The sequence below is a fragment of the Rhinopithecus bieti genome, unplaced genomic scaffold (assembly GCF_001698545.2).
Source record: "Rhinopithecus bieti isolate Rb0 unplaced genomic scaffold, ASM169854v2 scaffold_66136, whole genome shotgun sequence".
NCBI lineage: Eukaryota > Metazoa > Chordata > Mammalia > Primates > Cercopithecidae > Rhinopithecus > Rhinopithecus bieti.
The window spans coordinates 54,072-75,232 of NW_016825124.1; the positions used below are offsets into that span (position 1 = coordinate 54,072).

At 49.5% G+C, this 21,161-nt stretch overlaps 1 protein-coding gene across 7 annotated transcripts in view; it reads right to left on the bottom strand.

Annotated features, from left to right (window-relative positions):
* Positions 1-7,021: 7,021 nt before the first annotated feature.
* The window catches only part of NINL (ninein like), a 133,998-nt gene continuing 119,858 nt past the window's right edge, over positions 7,022-21,161 (bottom strand). For 6 of the 7 annotated variants that reach the window (XM_017862788.1, XM_017862782.1, XM_017862784.1 and 3 more), the window contains 6 exons: positions 19,956-20,025; positions 14,683-14,841; positions 13,811-13,924; positions 11,169-11,339; positions 9,704-9,817; positions 7,022-7,657 (listed from right to left, as the gene is read on the bottom strand). In XM_017862788.1, the coding sequence (XP_017718277.1) occupies positions 7,466-7,657; positions 9,704-9,817; positions 11,169-11,339; positions 13,811-13,924; positions 14,683-14,841; positions 19,956-20,025 (820 nt within the window). In that variant the 3' untranslated portion in view covers positions 7,022-7,465. The remainder of the gene's footprint in view (positions 7,658-9,703; positions 9,818-11,168; positions 11,340-13,810; positions 13,925-14,682; positions 14,842-19,955; positions 20,026-21,161) is intronic. The other variant, XM_017862783.1, reaches the window with a different exon arrangement.

Genomic DNA, 21,161 nt, shown 5'->3' on the forward strand with positions numbered 1-21,161 from the left:
GTGCAGTGGTGCGATCTCAGCTCACTGCAAGCTCCGCCTCCTGGGTTCACGCCATTCTCCTGCCTCAGCCTCCCGAGTAGCTGAAACTACAGGCACCTGTCACCATGCCCAGCTAATTTATTTTGTGTTTTTAGTAGAGACAGGGTTTCACCATGTTAGCTAGGATGATCTTGATCTCCTGACCTCGTGATCCGCCTGCCTCAGCCTCCCAAAGTGCTGGGATTACAGGCTTGAGCCACTGCGCCCAGCCCTAATGGTATCTTTTAAACAGCTGACATTTAAAATTTTGATGAAATCCAGTTTATTCGTTTGTTCTTTTATGCTTTGGATGTTGCATCCAAGAAATCTTTTCCCATCCCAAGGTCACAATTGTTTTTTCCTTTTTTCTTCTGGAAGTGTTACAATTTTAAGCTTTATACTTTGGTCTATAACCCGTTTTTTTGTTTTGTTTTTGTTTCTTTGTTTGTTTTGGGACAGTCTCGCTCTGTCACCCAGGCTGGGGTGCAGTGGCGTGATCTCGGCTCACTGCAATCTCCATCCCCTGGGTTCAAGTGATTCTTTTGTCTCAGCCTCCCAAGTAGCTGGGATTATAGGCGCAGGCCACCACACCTGGCTAATTTTTGTATTTTTAATAGAGACAGGGTTTTACTGTGTTGGCCAGGCTGGTTTGGAACTCCTAACCTCAAGTGACCTACCTTGGCCTCCGAAAGTTTTGGAATTACAAGTGTGAGCCACCACGCCCAGCCTGCGATCCATTTTGAATGAATTTTTTATATGGTGCAAGGTGTCAATCCACCTTCACTTTTTCTTGGGCATATGGATATCCAGCTGTTCCACTACCATTTTTTTAAAAGACTGCCCTTTGTTCTATCAGCTTTGCATTTTTGTTAAAAAGTAGTTGTCAGTGTGTATGTGGGTTTATTTCAGGACTCTGTTTTATTCCATTGACCTGTTTTTCTCTCCTGAATGCCAATACCATATTTGTATGTAGTGTATGTAACTTTTCTAATAATTTTTGAAATAGATAGTATTAATGCATCTTATTTTTGCTGTTGTTTGTATTTTTTGTAGAGATGGGGTTTCACTGCGTTGGCCAGGCTGTGTTGAACTCCTGAGCTAAAGCAGTCCACTTGCCTCATCCTCCCCATGTGCTGGGGTTACAGGCATGAACCTTGGCACTGGCCCAGTGTACCACATTTTTTTTGAGATTTGTTTTGGCTGTGTTAAGTCCTTTGCTTTTGATGTGAAATTTGGGAATAGGCAGGGTATGGTGGCTTATGCCTGTAATCCTAGAACTTTGGGAGGCCTAGGTGGGTGGATCGCTTGAGCTCAGGAGGTCCAGACCAGCCTGGGCCCATGGTAAAACTCCATCTCTACAAAAAATATAAAAAATTAGCTGGGTGTGGTGGTGCATGCCTATAGTCCCAGCTACATGGTGGGCTGAGGTGGGAGGATCACTTGAGCCCCAGAGGTCAAGGCTGCAGTGAGCTGAAACCACACCACTGCACTCCAGCCTGGGTGACAAAGTGAGACTCTCTCTCAGAAAGAAGTTAGGATCAACTTGTCAGTTTCTACAACAAAAACCCCTGTTAGCACCTTGAGATTGCACTGAATTTATATAAAAATGTTGGGAGAATTGACATCTTAGTGATATTGAGTCTTCTGGCCTGTAAACAAGGTCTGTCTTCCCATGTATTAATGTTTCTGTCTTCTATTTCTCTTAATAATCTTGTAGTTTTCAGTGTACAGGTCTACCATGTCAGCGTTTCATAGTTTTGATGCTAAATGGTATTTTAAAATTTCAAATTCTAACTGCTTGTTGCTAGTAAATAGAAGTATAATTGATGTTGAACTTGTATCCTTCAGCCTTGCTAAACTGTTAGTTCTCATGGTTTTTTTGTAAATTACATCAACAGTCATGTGTTCTATTAATAAAGAGTTTTACTTCTTCCTTTCTAATCTGAATGCCTTTTATTTCTTTTTTCTTGCCTGATTGCATTGGTTAGCACTTCCAGTGGAGTACTAAATATATGTGGTCAGAAAAGACACCCCTATCTTGTTCCTGATCCAAGAAGAAAAACAGTCTTTCATTATTATGATGTTAGCTCTTAAGTTGTTTGTAGATGCCCTTTATTGGGGTGAGGAAGTTTCCTCCTATTCCTAGTGATATGGTTTGTCTGTGTCCCTACCCAAATCTCACCTGGAATTGAAATAATTCCCACGTGTCAAGGGCAGGGCCAGTCGAGATAATTGAATCAAGAGGGTGGTTTCCCCGATCCTTTTCTGGTGTTAGTCAATAAGTCTCACAAGATCTGATGGTTTTATAAATGGGAGTTCCCCTGGACACGCTCTTTTGCCTGCCAGCATGTAAGATGTGACTTTGGTTCCTGTCCATTTGCCTTCTGTCGTGATTGTGAGGCCTCCCCAGCCATGTGGAACTGAGTCAATTAAACATCTTTCCTTTATAAATTACCCACTCTCCAGTATGTCTTTATTAGCATGAGAACAGACTCATACACCTAGTTTACTGAGAATTTTTTTAAAAATCAGAAATGGATGCTGGATTTTGTCATATCTTTTTTCTGCATCTGTTGAGATGGTTTTGTCTTTTAGTTTGTTAGTCTGGTGAATTACAGTGGCTGATTGATCAATTGAGTTTTCAATGTTAAGCTGACCCTGCATTCCTGGCATAAACCACACCTGGTCATGATATATTACCGTTTTTGTAGGATTTTATTTGAAATTTTTTTGTAGAATTTTTGCATCAGTGTGCATGAGAAAGATTGGTCTGTGGTGGTCTTGGGAAAATAGTCCCTCCTTTTCAATTTTTTGGAAGAGTTTTCTAAATAGAAAAAAAACTGTTCTGTCACTCAACAACAACACAGAAGACTTCTGTGACCAAATGTGTGGGATTTTTCCCCACACACCAAGCTCTGCAGTGGACACCAAGTGTGTCCTCTACTTCTACTTCAGTTCCAACACTACCTGGAGATGGCGTCAGATCCCACAGGCTCAGGGCTCAGTCCAAGGCTGCCCTCCCTGCAGACACCATCACAAGTCTGGGCCTCTGAGATTCTGACCAACTAGCTTCAAGTTGGAGTTCCCATGATCCCCTCTTTGGATTCAATTAATTTGCTTGAGCAGCTCATGGAACTCAGACACACTTAAGCTTACTGGTTTATTATAAAGGATATGGTACAATATGCAGGTGAAAGGATCCAAATGGAAGAAGTACATAGGGGAAGATGTGGGGAAGGCACATGGAGCTTCGATGCCCACCACCCTCCAAGAGCCTCCATATGTTCAGCAATCCGGAAGCTCTCCAAACCCTGTCCTTTTGGGCCTTTTGTAGAAATCTCATTAGATAGGCATGATCGACAACCAAGCAGAGAAACGATTGGACAAAAAGGGTATGATCTAATGCTCATAGTCTGAGTGGCGCCATCCAGCCAGGCCCGTCTGCTCAGGTTCTTAGCCCCTGCTGCATTCCTTCTTTCAGAGTATGGGGCAGTGCCCCGTCCTATCAGAGAATTTCTTTACAGCCAGCTCCAAGCCAGAAAGGCGGGAAGATTCTTGCCGGGGAGAGAAAAAGAAGCAGGTGAAAGGAGGGCAGAAAGAGAGACTGTCTTCCCTGAGGCCTAAAATGCCCCAGCATTACAACAAAAGACTGCAACAAAGGCCATGGGAGTTATGAACAAGGAGCCATGGATGAAACCAATATATCTATCATACGTTTTACATAACATGGTATTATTTGTTTCTTACATGTTTACATAATTCGTATTTAAGCCATCTGGGCCTGAAGTTTCTTTGTGGGAAGGTTAACCACAGTTTTGGCTTAATAAATACATGGCTATTTTGGTTATCCATTTTTTTCTCGAATGAGCTTTGGCAATTTATGTATTCTCCATTTTTTCTAAGTTACTAAATTTATTTATATAAAGTTGTTCATGGGCTGGGCACAGTGGCTCACGCCTGTAATCCCAGCACTTTGGGAGGCCAAGGCAGGAGGATTACTTGAGCTCAGGAGTTTGAGACCAGCCTGAGCAACATAGTGAGATGTCAGGAAAAAAATAAAAATTACCAGGTGTGGTGCTATGCACCTGTAGTCTCAGCTACTCAGGAGGCTGAGGCAGGGGTTGGAGGCTACAGTGAGCTATAATCATTGCCACTGCACTCCAGCCTAGGCAACAGTGAGACCCTGTCTCAAAAAATAAAAGTGTTCTTCATAATATTGCCTTATGATGCTTGTATATCTGTAGATTATAGTGATATCACCTGTAGTGGATATCACTTCTCATTTCTGATATTAGTAAGTTTTTTTCTTTTACTCTGACCGGACTAGAAGTTTATCAGTTACTCATCTTCTGAAAGAACATGCCTTTGGTTTACTTCCTCTATTCTTTGTTTTCTATTTCAAGGGTTAACAAATGTTTTCTGTGTATTAGGCTTTCTGGGCCACATGACCTGTTACAGCCACTCTGTGTTACTGCTGGAGCACGAAGCAGGCGTAGGGAATCTGTGGGTGTAGGGAATCTGTAACTGAGTGTGGCCGTGCCAACCAAACTTAACACAACCGCTCTAGCCTGCAGCATGTCATGGCCAATCTGTTCTGTTCCTTAGTTTCTGCTTTGATCATCATCATTTTCTTTTGACTTTGGGTTTAATTTGCTCTTCTTTGTCAAATTATTTAAGGTGGAAGCTGAAGTCGTTGACTTGAGGCCTTTCTTCTAAGCTGGGTGTTTGGTGCTGTGACTTTTCCTTCCCCTAAGTAATGCTTTCACTCTAGCCCACAAATTTTGATATATTGTGTTTTCATTTCCATTCAATCCAGAATATTTCCTAATTTCCCCTCTTATCTCTTCTTTGCCTCATGGGTTATTCAGCAGTATGTTGTTTCCAAATATTGGGGGATGGATTTTTTTTCAGGGCACATGTAATAATTTAATTTTTAAATTTTTTTTCACTTTACCTCATTTTTAAATTTTTTAGTATACTTTAAGTTCTAGGGTACATGTGTACAATGTGCAGGTTTGTTACATTTGTATACATGTGCCATGTTGGTGTGCTGCACCCATTAACTCATCATTTACATTAGGTATTTCTCCTAATGCTATCCCTCCCACCTCCCCTCACCCCACAACAGGCCCTGGTGTGTGATGTTCCCCACCCTGTGTCCAAATGTTCTCATTGTTCAATTCCCACCTATGAGTGAGAACATGCGGTGTTTGGTTTTCTGTCCTTGAGATAGTTTGCTGAGAATGATGGTTTCCAGCTTCATATTGTGGGACAGATTTCTAATTTAATTCCATTGTGGTCACAGTACATACATTGTGTGGCTTGAATCTTTGTACTTTTTGAGATTTGTTGGCCTGGAATATGGTCTGTCTTGGTAAGTGTTCGGCTGCATTTGCTTCTGCTGGTGTCATGTGGTGGGTTCTAGATGTCAGTAGATCGATAATGTTGTTCAGGTCTCCTGGTTACTCCAATGTCGTTACTGCAGCCTCAGACAGAAGCCCAAAGTGAATGAATAAGCGTACTCCTCAATGAGTTTTGACAAATGCATACATCCGTATAACACAAACTGTATTGGGACTTGTATTTTAATAACTGGTAGAACTAGTCCCCATACATTGCTCTTCTTTCTTCGGAGTTTTCCTAATTATTTTGTTTGCTTATTTAGTTTATATGTAAAAACTTTAGAATGCCTTGTCCAATTCTGGGGTTGATTGGGGCATGGAACATCTGTATTTTTATTAGGACTAATTACATTTATCAGTAAACTGTGAAGAACCAGTCAACGTCATGTTGCCAAATCTTCCAAAGAAACGAACTTTCCATCTGTTCCAGGCTTTGTTATCTTTCCACAGTGTGACATTTTTCTCCTGCAGAAAGGAGAAGACATGCCAGCTTTGGGATGGCGGATGCCCCAGGAAGAGGGCGGACGCTGAGAACAGAATAGGCTCCGGCCCTCCACAGTGCTGTGGCAGGATATTATTCTTACTACATATGTTGATGGACACATGGGTGTTTCTTATATAACTATTTTCCTGTATGTTTGAAATATTTTATAGTTTAAAAAATTAAGAAAGTTAGAAGTCAATTTTAATAGAAAAGAATTTATTGCAAATACAGTGACTTTTTATATTACAGCAGTACATTCCAGTCAGCCATATGGCCATAATTTGTATACATTTCAAATATAAAACTATACTTTTTTTTTTTTTTTTTTTTTTTTTTTTGAGACGGAGTCTCACTCTGTCGCCTGGGCTGGAGTGCAGTGGCCGGATCTCAGCTAACTGCAAGCTCCGCCTCCCGGGTTTACGCCATTCTCCTGCCTAAGCCTCCGAGTAGCTGGGACTACAGGCGTCCGCCACCTCGCCCGGCTAGTTTTTTGTATTTTTTAGTAGAGACAGGGTTTCACAGTGTTAGCCAGGATGGTCTCGATCTCCTGACCTCGTGACCCGCCCGCCTCGGCCTCCCAAAGTGCTGGGATTACAGGCTTGAGCCACCGCGCCCGGCCACTTTTTTTTTTTTTTTACATATAGTACAATTTCCAGTGTGATGACATTTCAATGGGAAAAAGATTGTGCATTTGCAATAAACACCATCATCCCTGAGTCCACAGATAAGGTCCCTGGAGAAGGGGCTTCCCCTCTTTTCTCGCTGGGTTGACGTTCCCAGCGAGTGAAGCCTTTCTGGAATGTGTGTATGCACCCTCCACCAAGAGTTCTAATAACCTAAGCTCGAAGCAGAACAGTGAAATGGCAAAACTGTACAGAGCCCTGATTTTACATTTCTTTTTTTTTTTTTGAGACGGAGTCTCACTCTGTCTTCCAGGCTGGAGTGCAGTGGCCGGATTTCAGCTCACTGCAAGCTCCGCCTCCCGGGTTCACGCCATTCTCCTGCCTCAGCCTCCCGAATAGCTGGGACTACAGGCGCCCGCGACCTCGTCCGGCTAGTTTTTTGTATTTTTTAGTAGAGACGGGGTTTCACAGTGTTAGCCAGGATGGTCTCGACCTCCTGACCTCGTGATCCGCCCATCTCGGCCTCCCAAAGTGCTGGGATTACAGGCTTGAGCCACCGCACCGGCCTGATTTTACATTTCAATCGACAGCCGGGTCAGAAGTAGCACATGGAAAGTGCTGTCCTTAACTACTCACTTAGCTACTCCTTGCTGACAGCTCCCAGAATCTGCCTCCAACAAGTGGCAAAACGGAATTTTGCCAAGGAAAATTACTCAGGACCGCTAATAAAAACACAGGCTTTTGCAACATGCATATTCCCCCAGCCGCCGAACCCGATCTTGCCCAGGGCAGGGCATTAACTGTCTGGGGGGTGAACAAAGAATCCCAATCCTCAGATGTCCCAGGACTCATGCTCATGACCCACGGAAAACTAAGGCATCACAGTGGCTTAATTTAAAAGATGTGCTTTTGAATGAATCCTGGAAAACAATCCGTCTTTACACAGAGAGGGCTGCAGGGGCAATCCTACTGATGAGTTTGTTGAGAGCGCGAACTTTTTCTTCCAAGATGCGGCTTTGTTTCTCGGCGTCTCGCTGCTTCTCCTCGGTGGCCTGAAGTGCTCTCACCAGGTGGGCATTCTCCACATACAGCTCCTTCAGCAGCAGGTTGGACTTCCTGTTCTTTTCAAACTAGAGAGGGGAGGAAGCCAATACTTTGCATGAGGCCGGTGGAGAAACTCTATAGATCAGCCTGCTCTCTTTTATCCTCCCACATTTATGCAAACCATAGTTTTGGGCTCTTAGAAATCTGACCCAAGACCAGGGGTGGGGGCTCACGCCTCTAATCCCAGCACTTTGGGAGGCCGAGGTGGGTGGATCCCAAGGTCAGGAGATCGAGACCATCCTGGCTAACATAGTGAAACCCTGTCTCTACTAAAAAATACAAAAAAAACTAGCCGGGCGAGGTGGTGGGCGCCTGTAGTCCCAGCTACTCGGGAGGCTGAGGCAGGAGAATGGTGTGAACCCGGGAGGCGGAGCTTGCAGTGAGCAGAGATTGCGCCACTGCACTCCAGCCTGGGCAACAGAGCGAGACTCCATCTCCAAAAAAAAAGAAGAAAAAAAAAAAACAACTGACACAAATACTGCATTATGATGATAAGTTTTGTTACTCTGGCATGAGAGGAAATTGAGAATCTGCTGGGCTATGTGGTGGAGAAAACTTGAGGCAGCTTTGTGCCATGAAACAAGGACTTCAGGGACTTCAGGCCAAAATGGACAGTCCTCAAAAGGCCCTGGGATGGTCAGAGTGTGGAATAGGTTCATCTGCGTGTGCTCTACTGGCTGTGATTGTCAGCAGGGCCATGAGCCAGGGGAAGCAGGGGAGGAAGCAGCCACAGGACAGGCAGTACTGAGGCCCTGAGCTGTGGCCTGGGCTCAGGGCCAGGGCAGGTGTGCAGGAGCCACAGGATTTAACCAGAAGTCAGGTGTTACTGGCCAGACAGGCAACTGAGGACTGTGGGTGTGTGCCAGGGGGAAAGGATGAGAGGGACTGGGGGCACCAGCAGGGGAGGGAGCTGGGCAAGGACGGTGGCCCCAGGGAGGGACTGGGCACCTTCCACAAATGCCTTGTCTAGTTTGGGCTGAGCTCGGGATCCCTCACGTAGACCAAACCATACTGGATCACGATGGAGCAAAAATACTTCTCCAGGTTTTCACATTTCTCTTAATATCTCCTAACAACTGAATGTGGTCCGTGGCCAGGCCTCTTCTGTGTGTGCACCCCACGCCCGTGGGGTCCACCCACACTCTGTGCCATCAGCCCTCGGGGCACAGCACTGCTGCACGTTGGTTCCCACCTGCTGAGTTAGACTTCGAGCATCCATAGATCAGGCGAGCTATGGCACCTCATTGTTGGTCTTTGCTCCTTATAGCAGCCCAAGTGACTTTTTCCCTAGTATGGTTTCTTTTAAAAGATAGATCTTGCCATGCTTTTACTTAACATCTCCCAATGCCTTCTAACTGCCATTATGATAAAACCCAAACCCCTGACCTTGGCTTCTGGACACACATGACAGGTGCTGCCTACCTGAGCCCTACCAGTTCACACCAGCCATGGCGACCTCCTCCATGGCTGTGTGCTGCCTGGAATGCACCCTCCCTGGGGTCCCCCAGACATGAGGAGATGTGTCCATCTCCCACCCAGTGAGCCTTCCAAATGCCACCTGGCCTCTGCTGGGGACACAGCTGGACCTTCCTGTGCTGGTCACTGGGCATCTGTCCAAATGCTGGCTCTTCAACGTGGCCTTGACCACCCCACCGGCTCCCTCCACCTCTATTCTCTCATTTTCAGAGCATTCATCATGGCCCAAGGGCATGTATGCTCTACCTCTGTCTCCAGAGGGTCAGATCCGGGATGTAGGCTCAGCTCTGCTTATCTCAGGTCTACCTAGGAAAGCTTCGACCAGAGGTGCTCGGGGACGCCTGAATGACTACACGAACAAATGAACGGATGAGCCCTTTCTGAGTGTATGTGAACACCCAAAGCACAGATCTTAAAACCATTCCTGAAGGAAAATAAATGCAATGTGCACCTGCAGTGTAGGGTATGCATTTAGTTCCCTGGACTTCTGTGACAAGACAGCAGCCTTTTCCTATAATAGCTGCCTGCACACCCATAAAAGTAGAGAGCGCTCAGAAGAGGACGCGAGCACGAAAGCAGCAGCACCCATCACTCACCTGCTCCTTCAGCTCATCCACTTTCTCTTGGAGGAGCATTTCCATATTCTTCAGAATCATCTCCACCTCTTCTACCCGCTCTTCTGTGGCTTTCAGCTGTTTCTCATGTTCTTCCTGCCATAAAAGAAGGTTGCAGGTGGCCAGGCTCACGCCTGTAATCCCAGCACTTTGGGAGGCCGAGGCGGGCGGATCACCTAAGGTCAGGAGTTCAAGACTGACCTGGCCAACACGATGAAACCCCATCTCTACTAAAAAAAATACAAAATTTAGCCGGATGTGGTGGTGCATACCTGTAATCCCAGCTACTTGGGAGGCTGAGACAGGGATTCACTTGAACCCAGGAGGCGGAGGCTGCAGTGAGCCAAGATCACACCACTGCGCTCCAGCCTGGACACAGAGTCAGACTCTGTCTCAAAAAACAAAACAAAACAAAACAAAAATATGTTCTGGGCCAGACCACACAGCTTTCCTCTCTCTTTGTTGTTCAGGGAGAATCAGCAGACTCATCTGTCCTCAGAGAACTGGTCCTAAGATTTTAACCATAAATAACTCCAAAGTGAGCTTCCCTTACTGTTAAGTGTCTTTTTCTAGGAGGATTCTCCTTAACTTTGTTTGTCAATAATGTAGCATCGCTTAACTTTAGCTTGACCCCTTTGTGTGATGTTACAAGGTTGTTCTTCATTAGAATTTACACTTTACAAACATCAAATGTTACCCACTTTTCAAGTCGTGTGCCAATTCCTTTTCCAGAAGGGTGTCCCCTGCCCTCTGGCTCCTGATCTCTCCTGAAGTCTGTCCCTGATGAACTATGAACTATGTTGGGAATTTCAGGCGTGAGTTATTCCCTCAGCCTTTTGAATTAAACTCTTGCACAGGGCACAGCAGTGCCGGGGCCTCTTCAAGTGCTCTAAAAGCGCCAACCCATTGACGCCTCCCGATAAGCCTTGAGGTGGACGCCACTGCCAGCAGGACTTGACAGATGAGAAACTGAGGCACAGAGAGGTTCACTTGCCCAAGGTCACTCAGCTGGGAGGTGGTGGGCGGGATCCCACCCTCCACAGTCCATGCTCGGAGCCACTGTCTCCCATTGCCCACCACCTGCACGGTCCGTGGCACCTGCTGGGCCCGGTCTGTCACCCTCTGCTCTCTGCCTCCGGTCCCTGCTCCCCTGGAACATGCCAAGTATCCCCTACCCCAGGGCCTCTGCTGCTCCCCGGCCACATGGGAGCTGCTCCCTCACCTCCTTCAGGTCTCACCACCTCAGGGGCCACCTGTGAGGCCTTGTCTGGCCACCCTGTTTAAAACCATGCTGCCCCTCTCCCTACAGCCCTCCTCACCATCTGACATGCTACATAGATGACTCATGTATTCACACTTGGGCAGCTTCTGAGTAACTGAGGACCGCTGGGCCCACCTCACCCTCCTCCTCATCTTGTCAGCCGCCTCTCGCTGCACCCCCACTCACCCGCTGTGCATCCAGGCGCCTCCCGGCCTGCTCTCCCTGAAGGTTGAGCAGGCGCTGCAGCTCAGCCACACGGTCCTGGTGCCCCAGCCGGCTCATCTGCTCCTGCAGCTGCTGGACCTCCTGCGAGTGCTGGGCCTGGGCCTGCCTCAGCCTCAGGTGAGCTCCTTGCACCTGCACGGGGGAGGGGACACAGCTCTGGTGGGGCTGCTGAGACATGGCACAGTGGGGCACCCTCTCCATCCAAGGACACCCCCACCCGCAAGGACAAGGAGGGCGTGTGCTCCTGAGGATGCAGCAGCCCCTGAAAATTTAGAAGGAGCCCATTTCTTTTTTTTTTTTTTTTTTTNGCATGTTTGGGCCGGGCCTGGCATCACCACATGGTGGAGGAAAAGGGAAGGCAATGCCCTGCGCCCGCACTGCCAGGCCTGGCTTCCCTTCAGTGGTCCCTGCACTGACTCAGCTGAGCTGGGGGCCCGTCTTGGGGGGCCAGGTCATCACTGTAAAGCTCACCCTTCTTCAGGACGGGGGTCACCCCAGAGAGACGCCACCTGCACCCCACATTTTCCAGGCCCTCGGGGGCAGCTTATGGTTTGAGACAGAAAAGGAGGGAAGAACCAGTTCTAAATCGCATCTCTACCAAACACAGCCTTCTCCCGAAGGCTCATTTCAGACGGTCACTCTGGCTGCTGTCCCCCAGACCTGTGGGACTCCCAGGCATCAAGCACATCTACCCAACCAGGAAGGCTCTGGCCCCGCACCCTGACTCCCTCGGCTCTGATGCTTACAGGTCCTCAGACTGCACTACCCCCCACCGCCATCCTGGGACCAAACCCCCACGAATTAAGCCCCTCCATAGCTGGCCTGGGTCCAGCCCAAGGGGGCTCTCTGCCCATGGTGGGCAGCCTGTAAACATCTGCTGAACAGACAGCCATCCAGTGCTCTTCATCTCCTTCCTCAGCAACGCGAGACGGGCCACATCTACAGACCTTGACAGTCACAGGGACAGGGAAAGACGTCCCCGGGGAGCACTGGAAACAAGGACATTTGTGTTCTGGGTGCTGGAGTGAGGCAGAGCCTCAGACGAGGCATCATCTCCCACCCTGAGTGCAGCCACCCTTCCTGTCCTTCCCGTGGAGAGGGCCCTGTGGGTCCCCGTCCCTTTGCCCTCTGAGCTCCCCTGGGAGACCCTCCACCCTCTGAGCTCCTCTATGAGGCCCCATCCCTCCTGTCTGCTCTGGCCTCTGGGGCCTTCCTCCTGAGCCACACATGGGCATGACAGTGACTGCCCTGGCTTCCCTCCCCCATGGAAACGGTGACCACATCAGCTTCAGGCCCAGCCTCTTGTGGCCACTCTTAGGGAGCCCCGTCTGCCTTTTCCAGAGTGTCCTGAGCTACCCTGGAAGCTCCCAGCTTCCTGATGCTGACTGGAAGCCACTTGCTTTGGGGTAGCGTCTTCCTCTAAATCATGAGGAAGAAGGGGTGACCCACATGGCTGCATGACAGACTCGGTGAGGTGCTTCCCGACTGAGAGGCTGGTGGCAGGCATGGCCCCAGGGGTGTGGAATGCTCTCCCGTGGCCCTAGAGGTGCCTCCCAGCGCCAGGTGCTAAGGAAGTGCCGGCCCTTTCAGGTGGTCTTACTCCTCAGCCTCAAAGGACTCAAACTGGCCCAGGCAATTTTTCAGGGTTCCTTTTAGACTCAAAAGTAGAGAAGGGTGCCCCAAATAGGCAGAGCACCTCTGGGAAACTGACAGACTGTAGCTGCAAGGCCAAGAGCCTATGGGAGCCCCAACAGCACCCCAGAAAGCTCTGGGATCCGTGCCCAGCTGACCCCTCTGTGTCTGAGGACGTCTAGGGGATGCCTCTGCACAGGGCGCCAGGGCCAGCACTGGGGGGACTGGGTGCAGAGGTTCAGCCAAGCCTCATAGGCAGGCAGGGAGAGACCCTTTCCCACAGCCCCCTTTCCTCTCTGCAGCCCCCAAGCTTCCAAGTGTGCCCTGCAGCTGTGTCCACACTGGGCACTCGCCCTCTGGGCACCTTTGGCCGCCACACACCTGCTCTTCTCCTCTCCCTTGAGCCACCCCTCCACAAGCATCCCCTGAGCCGGCTCCCCTCCCTGAGGCCCCTGCTCGGCTGCCCCTGCACACACCTGTCTGTCCCAGACCATGAGCTCCTGCCACTGTAGCCCAGCCTCCTGTGTCTGCACCTCCCATGCCTCTCCCTGCAGGGCCAGCAGGTGTGGCACCTGGAGGCGTGTACAGAGGCCAGTGTCATGCATGTCCATGAGTGCCCATTTCACCCCACCCCCAGGGCTGGAGCCTGCTGCCTTGGTTCTGATGACACAGTCCCCAGGCTTGCCTCCGGCTCCTCCGTTCTGTGGAGGGCTCACCCACAGCATGGTGACCGCACTCCTTCCCTTGGGAGTAAACTGAGTCACCACTCTTCACGGGGCTTGTGCACAGTCAAACCAACTCTGCACTGGGAGCAGCTTTTTCCTGGGCCCAGTAAGCACGGGACAGCTGTGTCCAGGCCAGCTCTACACCTTCTCTGCGCTGGAGGAGGCCTGGCAACACCGTTGGCACTGTGGTGATGCTGCTCCCAGGTGGGACTGGACGCAGTGCCTCCAGCCACCACTCACACCCACCTGGCCTTGACTTTCTTCAAGGGTCTGGGTCAGCTCTGACTGTGACCGTTGCAGGCTCTGATATTCCTGATTCAGGCATTCAAGTTCAACTTTAAGTTTTTGGATTTGGTCACTCTGTTTTTAAAACATCAATTGCACAAGTCAAGAAGTATCTGAAGAGTCTGGTATGTAATTCGTGCAGAAACCTCAGAACATTATAGAAAAGAAAAAAAATTACAGAATTTAAATCCCCATGAACCCACCAACCAAGGCCAGCCCTGTGTCCTGCAGTCAATCCCCGGCCCCTCCTCTACACACACGCATCTCCCTGGTGAGACAGTGTTGGGTGCGCCACGCACTGCAGGAAGCGCCTTCTCCTCACCACAGCGGGAGCGTTTCCCAGGGCATTAATTGTGATTTGAAAACATGGTTTTCAATGGCTGTGCTGTGATCCAGTGACTCCCTCAGCTTCTGTGGTGACTCGGCAGATTTCCTTTCTGCTTTGCTATTATAAACAGCACAGCAAGGAAAGTGCTGCAGCTGCATCCTTCCACAAGGCTCTCGGGAACACCCCATAGGAATCCTGAAGTGAAGGCATGTGGACTTCCTTCAGCCTCTAAGTGTATATTTTGCCAAACTGCCCTCAGGGAATTTTGCACCAATTCCCTCCTCTGTCAGCAGCATGTAAAGCTATTCTGCTATTTTCTTTAGCTACTGGGATCTGCCAACACAGCACAGTCCACCTATTTCTCCGAGGCATGCTTGGGAAGTCCCTCACTTCCCTCCAGGCTCCTCAGCACCTGTCCTGACCTGTTTGCAGCCACCTCTGCACCCTGCAGCTCCCAGCCTCCAGCAGAGCCCAGGTGGAGCTGCCGGCGGCTGAGGCCACCCACCTGCTGCTGCCCGCTGCACGTCACCTCCTCCAGGCTCTGTGTTAACAGCTGAATGGTCACACGATGCTCCTCACTTTGGGCCTGGTGGGTAGAAGCCTCCTGTCCCAGTTGAAGAACCCTGTCATTGAGCTGGGATAATTGATCCTTGTAGTTCTGATTCTAGGGGGAACAAGTTTTTAAATACATAAGAAAACATGTTTTAATTTTATTTTATATATATATTTGCCCATCATTGGCTATATTTTTATTAAGTAGTTTTTTGCTTTGTTTTGTTTTTCAAGACAGGCCCTCGCTCTATTGCCCCAGCTGGACTGCAGTGGCACATTCATGGTTCACTGCAGCCGTGACCTCCTAGGCTCAGGCGATCCTCCCACCTCAGCCTCCCAAGTAGCTGGGACCACACGCACACATCACCACTCCCACCTAGTTTTGTTTTTTGGTCAAGACAGAGTCCCTCTGTGTTTCCAAGGCTGGTCCTCAACTCCTAGCCTCAAGGAATCATCCCATCTCAGGCTCCCAAAGTGCTGGGATTACAGGCATGGGCCACTGAGCCCAGCCCCACCTTGCCCCTAAAAGAATTCTAAGCCAGCAGCTCAATTCATATCATTGTAATTGTTCTCAACCAGGCACAGCTTTGCTCCTGAGGAAATGTCTGGCAATGTCTCTGGGTATTTCTGGTGATCACAGCTGGAGATGGAGGAAGCTGCTGGCACCAACGGCATGGGGGCACTCGACACCCTACAACGCAGATGATCGGCCCCACACGTCACCAGTGCCGAGGACAGGAAGCCTGCTCCAGCCCTAGGAGAAACACACACACATCTAGGCCAACAGAGTGGAGTCGATGCCATGACCATCCAAACCACTGTTTGGAACACCTTTCACGTTTGTCTCATTTCCTCCACGATTATTTTAATATATTTAAAAATATACAGCAACTTTAATGAAAAAGCAACCTATTTAAACTTGAGGTGTATGAATCCCTTAAGTCTTCTCTGATCTCCGTCACTGAACACGCAAGCGCAGCTCTTGGCAGGGTATATGGGTTCAACAAATGGTATGTTTTGCTTTTTCTCAATAGCACCCCCCATAGATAGTGGATTTCAGCAAACGTTCAGCGGGTGAACCTGTGAGGGCACCGTGCAGTGCAACAGTGGCAGGAAAGCGGCCCTGTGGTCTGGTCTGGACCACGGAGGCTCTGCTGTCTGCAGTCACCTGTTGGGAACATCTTCATGCAACCACATTTCTGCTTACTTGTTTTTTCCCACCGCAGCTCTTGGGGGTTCGGAGCGATGTCCCCTGACCCACTCTCAGCACAATCGACCACGTACACGTCACCTTCCCACAGTGATGCCAACAACCACTGCCTTTGCTTTTATCGGTTTTACAGGCACGTAAGAAAACTGGGACGTTGTTTCCATTTGGATTTACTCAAGATTAGGGAGTCCACACGTTTTTCTCATGCAATTCCTTGCAAATTAACCTCACCTCATCCCTTCCCTAGAACCTCGAGCCTGAGGTTAAGAGAAGCTTCCACCACAACATAAGCACGTGGCAGTTACGTCTGGCGTAGAGCTCACGGGTCTATTACATTTCATTGTGAAAATGAGAATTGTTTTAATACGGACACACATTCACCTGGCCCTCTAAAGACAGCCTTGATTTCATGAGTAGAAATGGAATCTTCCTTCAGTTCTTGAGATAAACATAATAGTGGATTTTCTTCTATTCACCTTTAACATTTAAATCCTTCATTTGGTGGCTGGGTGTGGTGGCTCATGCCTGTAATCCCAGTGCTTTGGGAGGCCGAAGTGGAAGGATCACCTGAGGTCAGGAGTTTGAGACAAGCCTGGCCAACATGGCGAAACCCCATCTCCACTAAAAATACAAAAATTAGCCGGGCTTGGTGGCGCATACCTGTAATCCCAACTACTTGGGAGGTTGAGGCAGGAGAATCGGTTGAACCTGGGAGGCAGAGGTTGCAGTGAGCTGACATTACACCACTGCACTCCAGCCAGAGTGACAGAACAAGATTCCATCTCAAAACAAACACACACACAAAAAACTCTTCATTTGGAAATAATTTCAGACTTGAACAGTTGCAAGACTAGAACATGACCACGGAAACCCACCTGCCTTCCATCCCGGCTGCTAGTTGACAACACCCCCCACAATCTGCTTTGCCCCCCTACACACACAGGCGCACACATGATGTCTTCCCTCCTCCACAGCTGCCTGCCTCCCGGGGACAGCAGCTGTCACGCAGCTACTGTGCAGCTACTGCTTCAGGACAGTGGCTTTCATGTCCCCACACTTCATTTTGTCAAAGAGCCTGGCAGCATCCTTCCGGGCACAGGATCAGCCGGGCCCTGTCCTGTTGTTTCAGCCTCCTCAAATGTGCAATGTCTCCTCAGCCTCTGTCTCTCATAACTTTGACACTTTCTGACAAATACAGTTCCATCTCCTCCCATTTGGGGTTTGTCTGGTGCTTCCTTGTGACTCGGGTGACAAGTTCCTGGGCAGATACTGTGCAGGGAGCTGCATCAGGAGGCAGAGATGCTATCTGCTCCTGGTGGCGTTCACGCTGGCCACCTCTTTTTTTTTTTTTGTTTTTGAGACGGAGTCTCGCTCTGCTGCCCAGGCTGGAGTACAGTGGCCGGATCTCAGCTCACTGCAAGCTCCGCCTCCCGGGTTGACGCCATTCTCCTGCCTCAGCCTCCCAAGTAGCTGGGACTACAGGCGCCCGCCACCTCGCCCAGCTAGTTTTTTGTAGTTTTAGTAGAGACGGGGTTTCACCGTGTTAGCCAGGATGGTCTCGATCTCCTGACCTCGTGATCCGCCTGTTTCGGCCTCCCAAAGTGCTGGGATTACAGGCTTGAGCCACCGCGCCCGGCCCCACCTCTTAATTTCGAACTTGTACTCATCTGGCTTTCACTGCAGAAGCCAGCATGAGATGTCAGCAGTTGTCTCCTGGCCATGTGTTAAAACAAATGACATCTGTGTCAAATATGTTCATTCTGCATCTGCTCCAGCCTTTAGGCCTAATTTCCAGTTTACAAGACAGACAAGTGACATACGACCAGAGTAGCCTACACTCTCAGAAAACAACTGGACAGATCCAGAATGTGGGATGGCCCATGGGACCACTACCTGGGCTCTTCCAAAAGCCAGTGTCATGGGGAAAAACAGGTCTTCCAGATCAAAACACCAAAGTGACCTTGCAGGGGATGTGTTGTCCAAAGAAGCCTCTCCAGCAGCTTCTTCCATCCCACGTCCTCTTCTGCAATGTGACCTGAACACTTACCCATCAGAGAAGCCTCTCCGCAGCTGCAGGGACTCAGTGGGAATAACGTGGAGTGACTTCCGGGGAGGGCTTGGGAGCCGTGCCTCCCACCAGCTGCCCTGGAACACTAGCTCCCTGACACCCCCCATGACACTCCCTCCAGGTCCAGCCCCATGAGGAGACGCCCCAGACAGACATGAGCAGAAGGGGTCCCCAGATGACTCTAGCCCGGGCCATTAGGTAACCCCAGCTGTCCAGCCTTCCCAGCTGAGGCCCCCGCATCACAGAGTAGGGATGGCTATCCAGGCTGTTTGTCTGAATGCCTGACCCACAGGTGCCATGAATGCACTCAAGTGGCTGGTTTATGCCAATAAGTTGATCTGATAGCTAAACACGGCTGAACAGAGGCATAGTTACACACAATGTGGCACCCCCAGCTGCATCCTACTGTCAGAAAACTTACTGTACAGGACACTTTTTAATAACTGGAGAAATGAGAATATGGTCTGAATACTGATATGAGGTAACTACTGCTAAGTTTCGTAAGTGTGACAGCATTCCTTCAATGTGGCAAGGCAGGAGATGCACTTCCTTTTAAGAGATGCCTGTTGAAATATTGAGGAGTGGAGTATCATGACATTTGGAACTTATTTTCTATTATTATTATTAGAGACAGGGTCTCACTCTGTCACTCAGGCTGGAGTGCAGTGGTATGATCTCCGCTCACTGTAGCCTCAACCTCCCAGGCTCAAGCCATCCTCCCACCTCAGCCTCCCAAGTAGCTGGGACTACAGGCACATGCCAGCACACGCGGCTGATTTGTCTCTTTTTTTGTGGAGATGGGGTTTTGTCATGTTGCCCAGGTTGGTCTTGAACTCCTGGGCTCAAGTGATCCGCCCACCTTGGCCTCCAACTTATCTTCAAATGGTTCAGAACACACACACACACACACACACACAAGTGAAATATATAGATATCAACAGAACTAAAGTGCACGCAGCAATGTCGATAACAGTTGCATTAATGTTGTGGTAGGTTGGTATATGGGTGATCACTGTATATTGTTTCAACTTTCCTGTGTTTAAATTTTTTCATGGTAAAATTTTTGGGGTCAGCAGGGTACACTGGCTCACACCTGTAATCCCAGCAATTTGGGAGGCTGAGGCCGGCGGATAGCTTGAGGTCAGGAGTTCAAGACCAGCCTGACCAACATGGTGAAACCCTGTCTCTACTAATAATACAAAAATTAGCCAGGCATGGTGGTACATGCCTGCAATCCCAGCTACGCGGGAGGGTGAGGCAGAAGAATTGCTTGAACCTGGGAGGTGGAGGTTGCAGTGAGCCAAGATCGCATCACTGCACTCTAGCCTGGGTGACAGTGATAATGAGTCTCGAAAAAAAAAAAAAAATCCAAAATCTGGGGAGTGTCCAGGCACAGTGTTTGACACCTATAACCCCAGCACTTTGGGAGGCCGAAGCTGGAGGACTGCTTGAGGCCAGGAGTTTGAGAGCAGCCTTGGCAACATAGTGAGACCCCGTCTCTACTAAAAATACAAAAGATGAGCTCAGCATGCTGGCATGCAGCTCCCCAGGCGGGTCACCTCCACAAGCAGCTGGGCCTCGGGCCAGTGCAGAGCCTCAGGCACTCACAACACAGACAGTGCCTGCCTGCCAGTGTCTGTGAGAAGCTGCTCACAGTTTCTAGATCAAAACACCAAAGGGACCCTGCAGGGGATGCCTGTGGTCCCAACTACTGCGTGCCACATGATTCTGAACATCCTTGGGACCACCAGCAGATCTGACTGGGGCAGGGGTCTTCACAGCCACACTCAGTTCCTGACTTTGATGACGCCTGGGGGCCGGTCAGCAACTCACTCTCAAGTCTTTTAGAAGAATGTTCTCCACTTCCTTTTGTAAGTTTAAAACGCTTTCAAAATAATAAAAAAAAGGAAGGGTGGCATGAGCTCCATGCCAGGCATCGATACATCACCTGTCTGTTGAGCACCTCCATCTCAGAGCAGGCCTTTTCCTTGTCTTTCTTTAAAACCTCAATTTCCTTCCTGTTGAAGAAGCACAATTAACAGTGATACCACTTGTGACCAACCAGTGCCTTCTTTCCTGGTCAGCACCCAGGGTAAGAGCAGCACGCGGGTTTGCAGCCACAGCACAGACGCCCACACCTGCCCCTGGCATTCTCCAGGCCCTCTTGGTCCCTGCTATTGCCGCTGCTAATGATGACGACAATCCCATCCTCCGTGGTTTGTCCCAAACCACGAAGACTTTAGGAACGTGAAACTGTCGGATTACTAGAGAGCCTGTAGTAATCTACACTGCCAGCATTGTAAGAATGCATGACATTCCTCAATCAAATACGTGAATATTTCTTTTGTAAAACATGTAACAGTTCACACTCAGCAGAGCGAATAGAGACTGAAACAGCCTGGCATCTCCGGAGGCATGCCATCAGCGGGGTCCTGACAGACCCAGGAAACCCAGAGAAAAAATGGCTTCTAAAGGAAAACAAGCTTTGAGATTTCAGAAGTGCTGTCATGGAAGGGCAATCCTTGGGTACCTGCTTGGGACTCGCTACTTTAATCACCATGGCAATTCTGTCATTTCAGAATTACTGTCTATGAGAGCTAGGCTCACCTTGAGATGCATACTTGGAGAAAAAAAGGCCAAACAGTTATCCTTGGATATGGCTACAGTAGTGACAGCAGAAAGCCACCCTCCCCAGAACACACATTCTCCCTTCTTCAGTCCCAGCCCTTCCCCAGTTTGCACTGAGGGGACACTCCTGCTGTGTCCCCTGACTCTCGCTGATGAATGCCCCCTGCTCTGTCCCGCTGACTCTCACTGATGGGCACCTCCCTGCTCAGTCCCTCGACTCTCACTGATGGGTGCCCCCTGTCCGGTCCCCCAACTCTCACTGGTGGCCTCTCTGCCTGCTTCTACTGACTCTCACTGGTGACCTCCCTGCCCTGTAACCCCTGACTCTCACTGGCAGGCACCCCCTTGCTCTGTCCTCTACTGACTCTCACTGGTGGGTGCCCCCCTGCCCTGTCCCCTGACTGACTCTCACTGGTAGGTGCCCCCTTGCCCTGTCCCCTGACTCTCACTGGTGGGCACCCCCCTACCCTGTCCCCTGACTGATTCTCACTGGTGGGTGCCCTCTGCCCTGTCCCCTGACTGACTC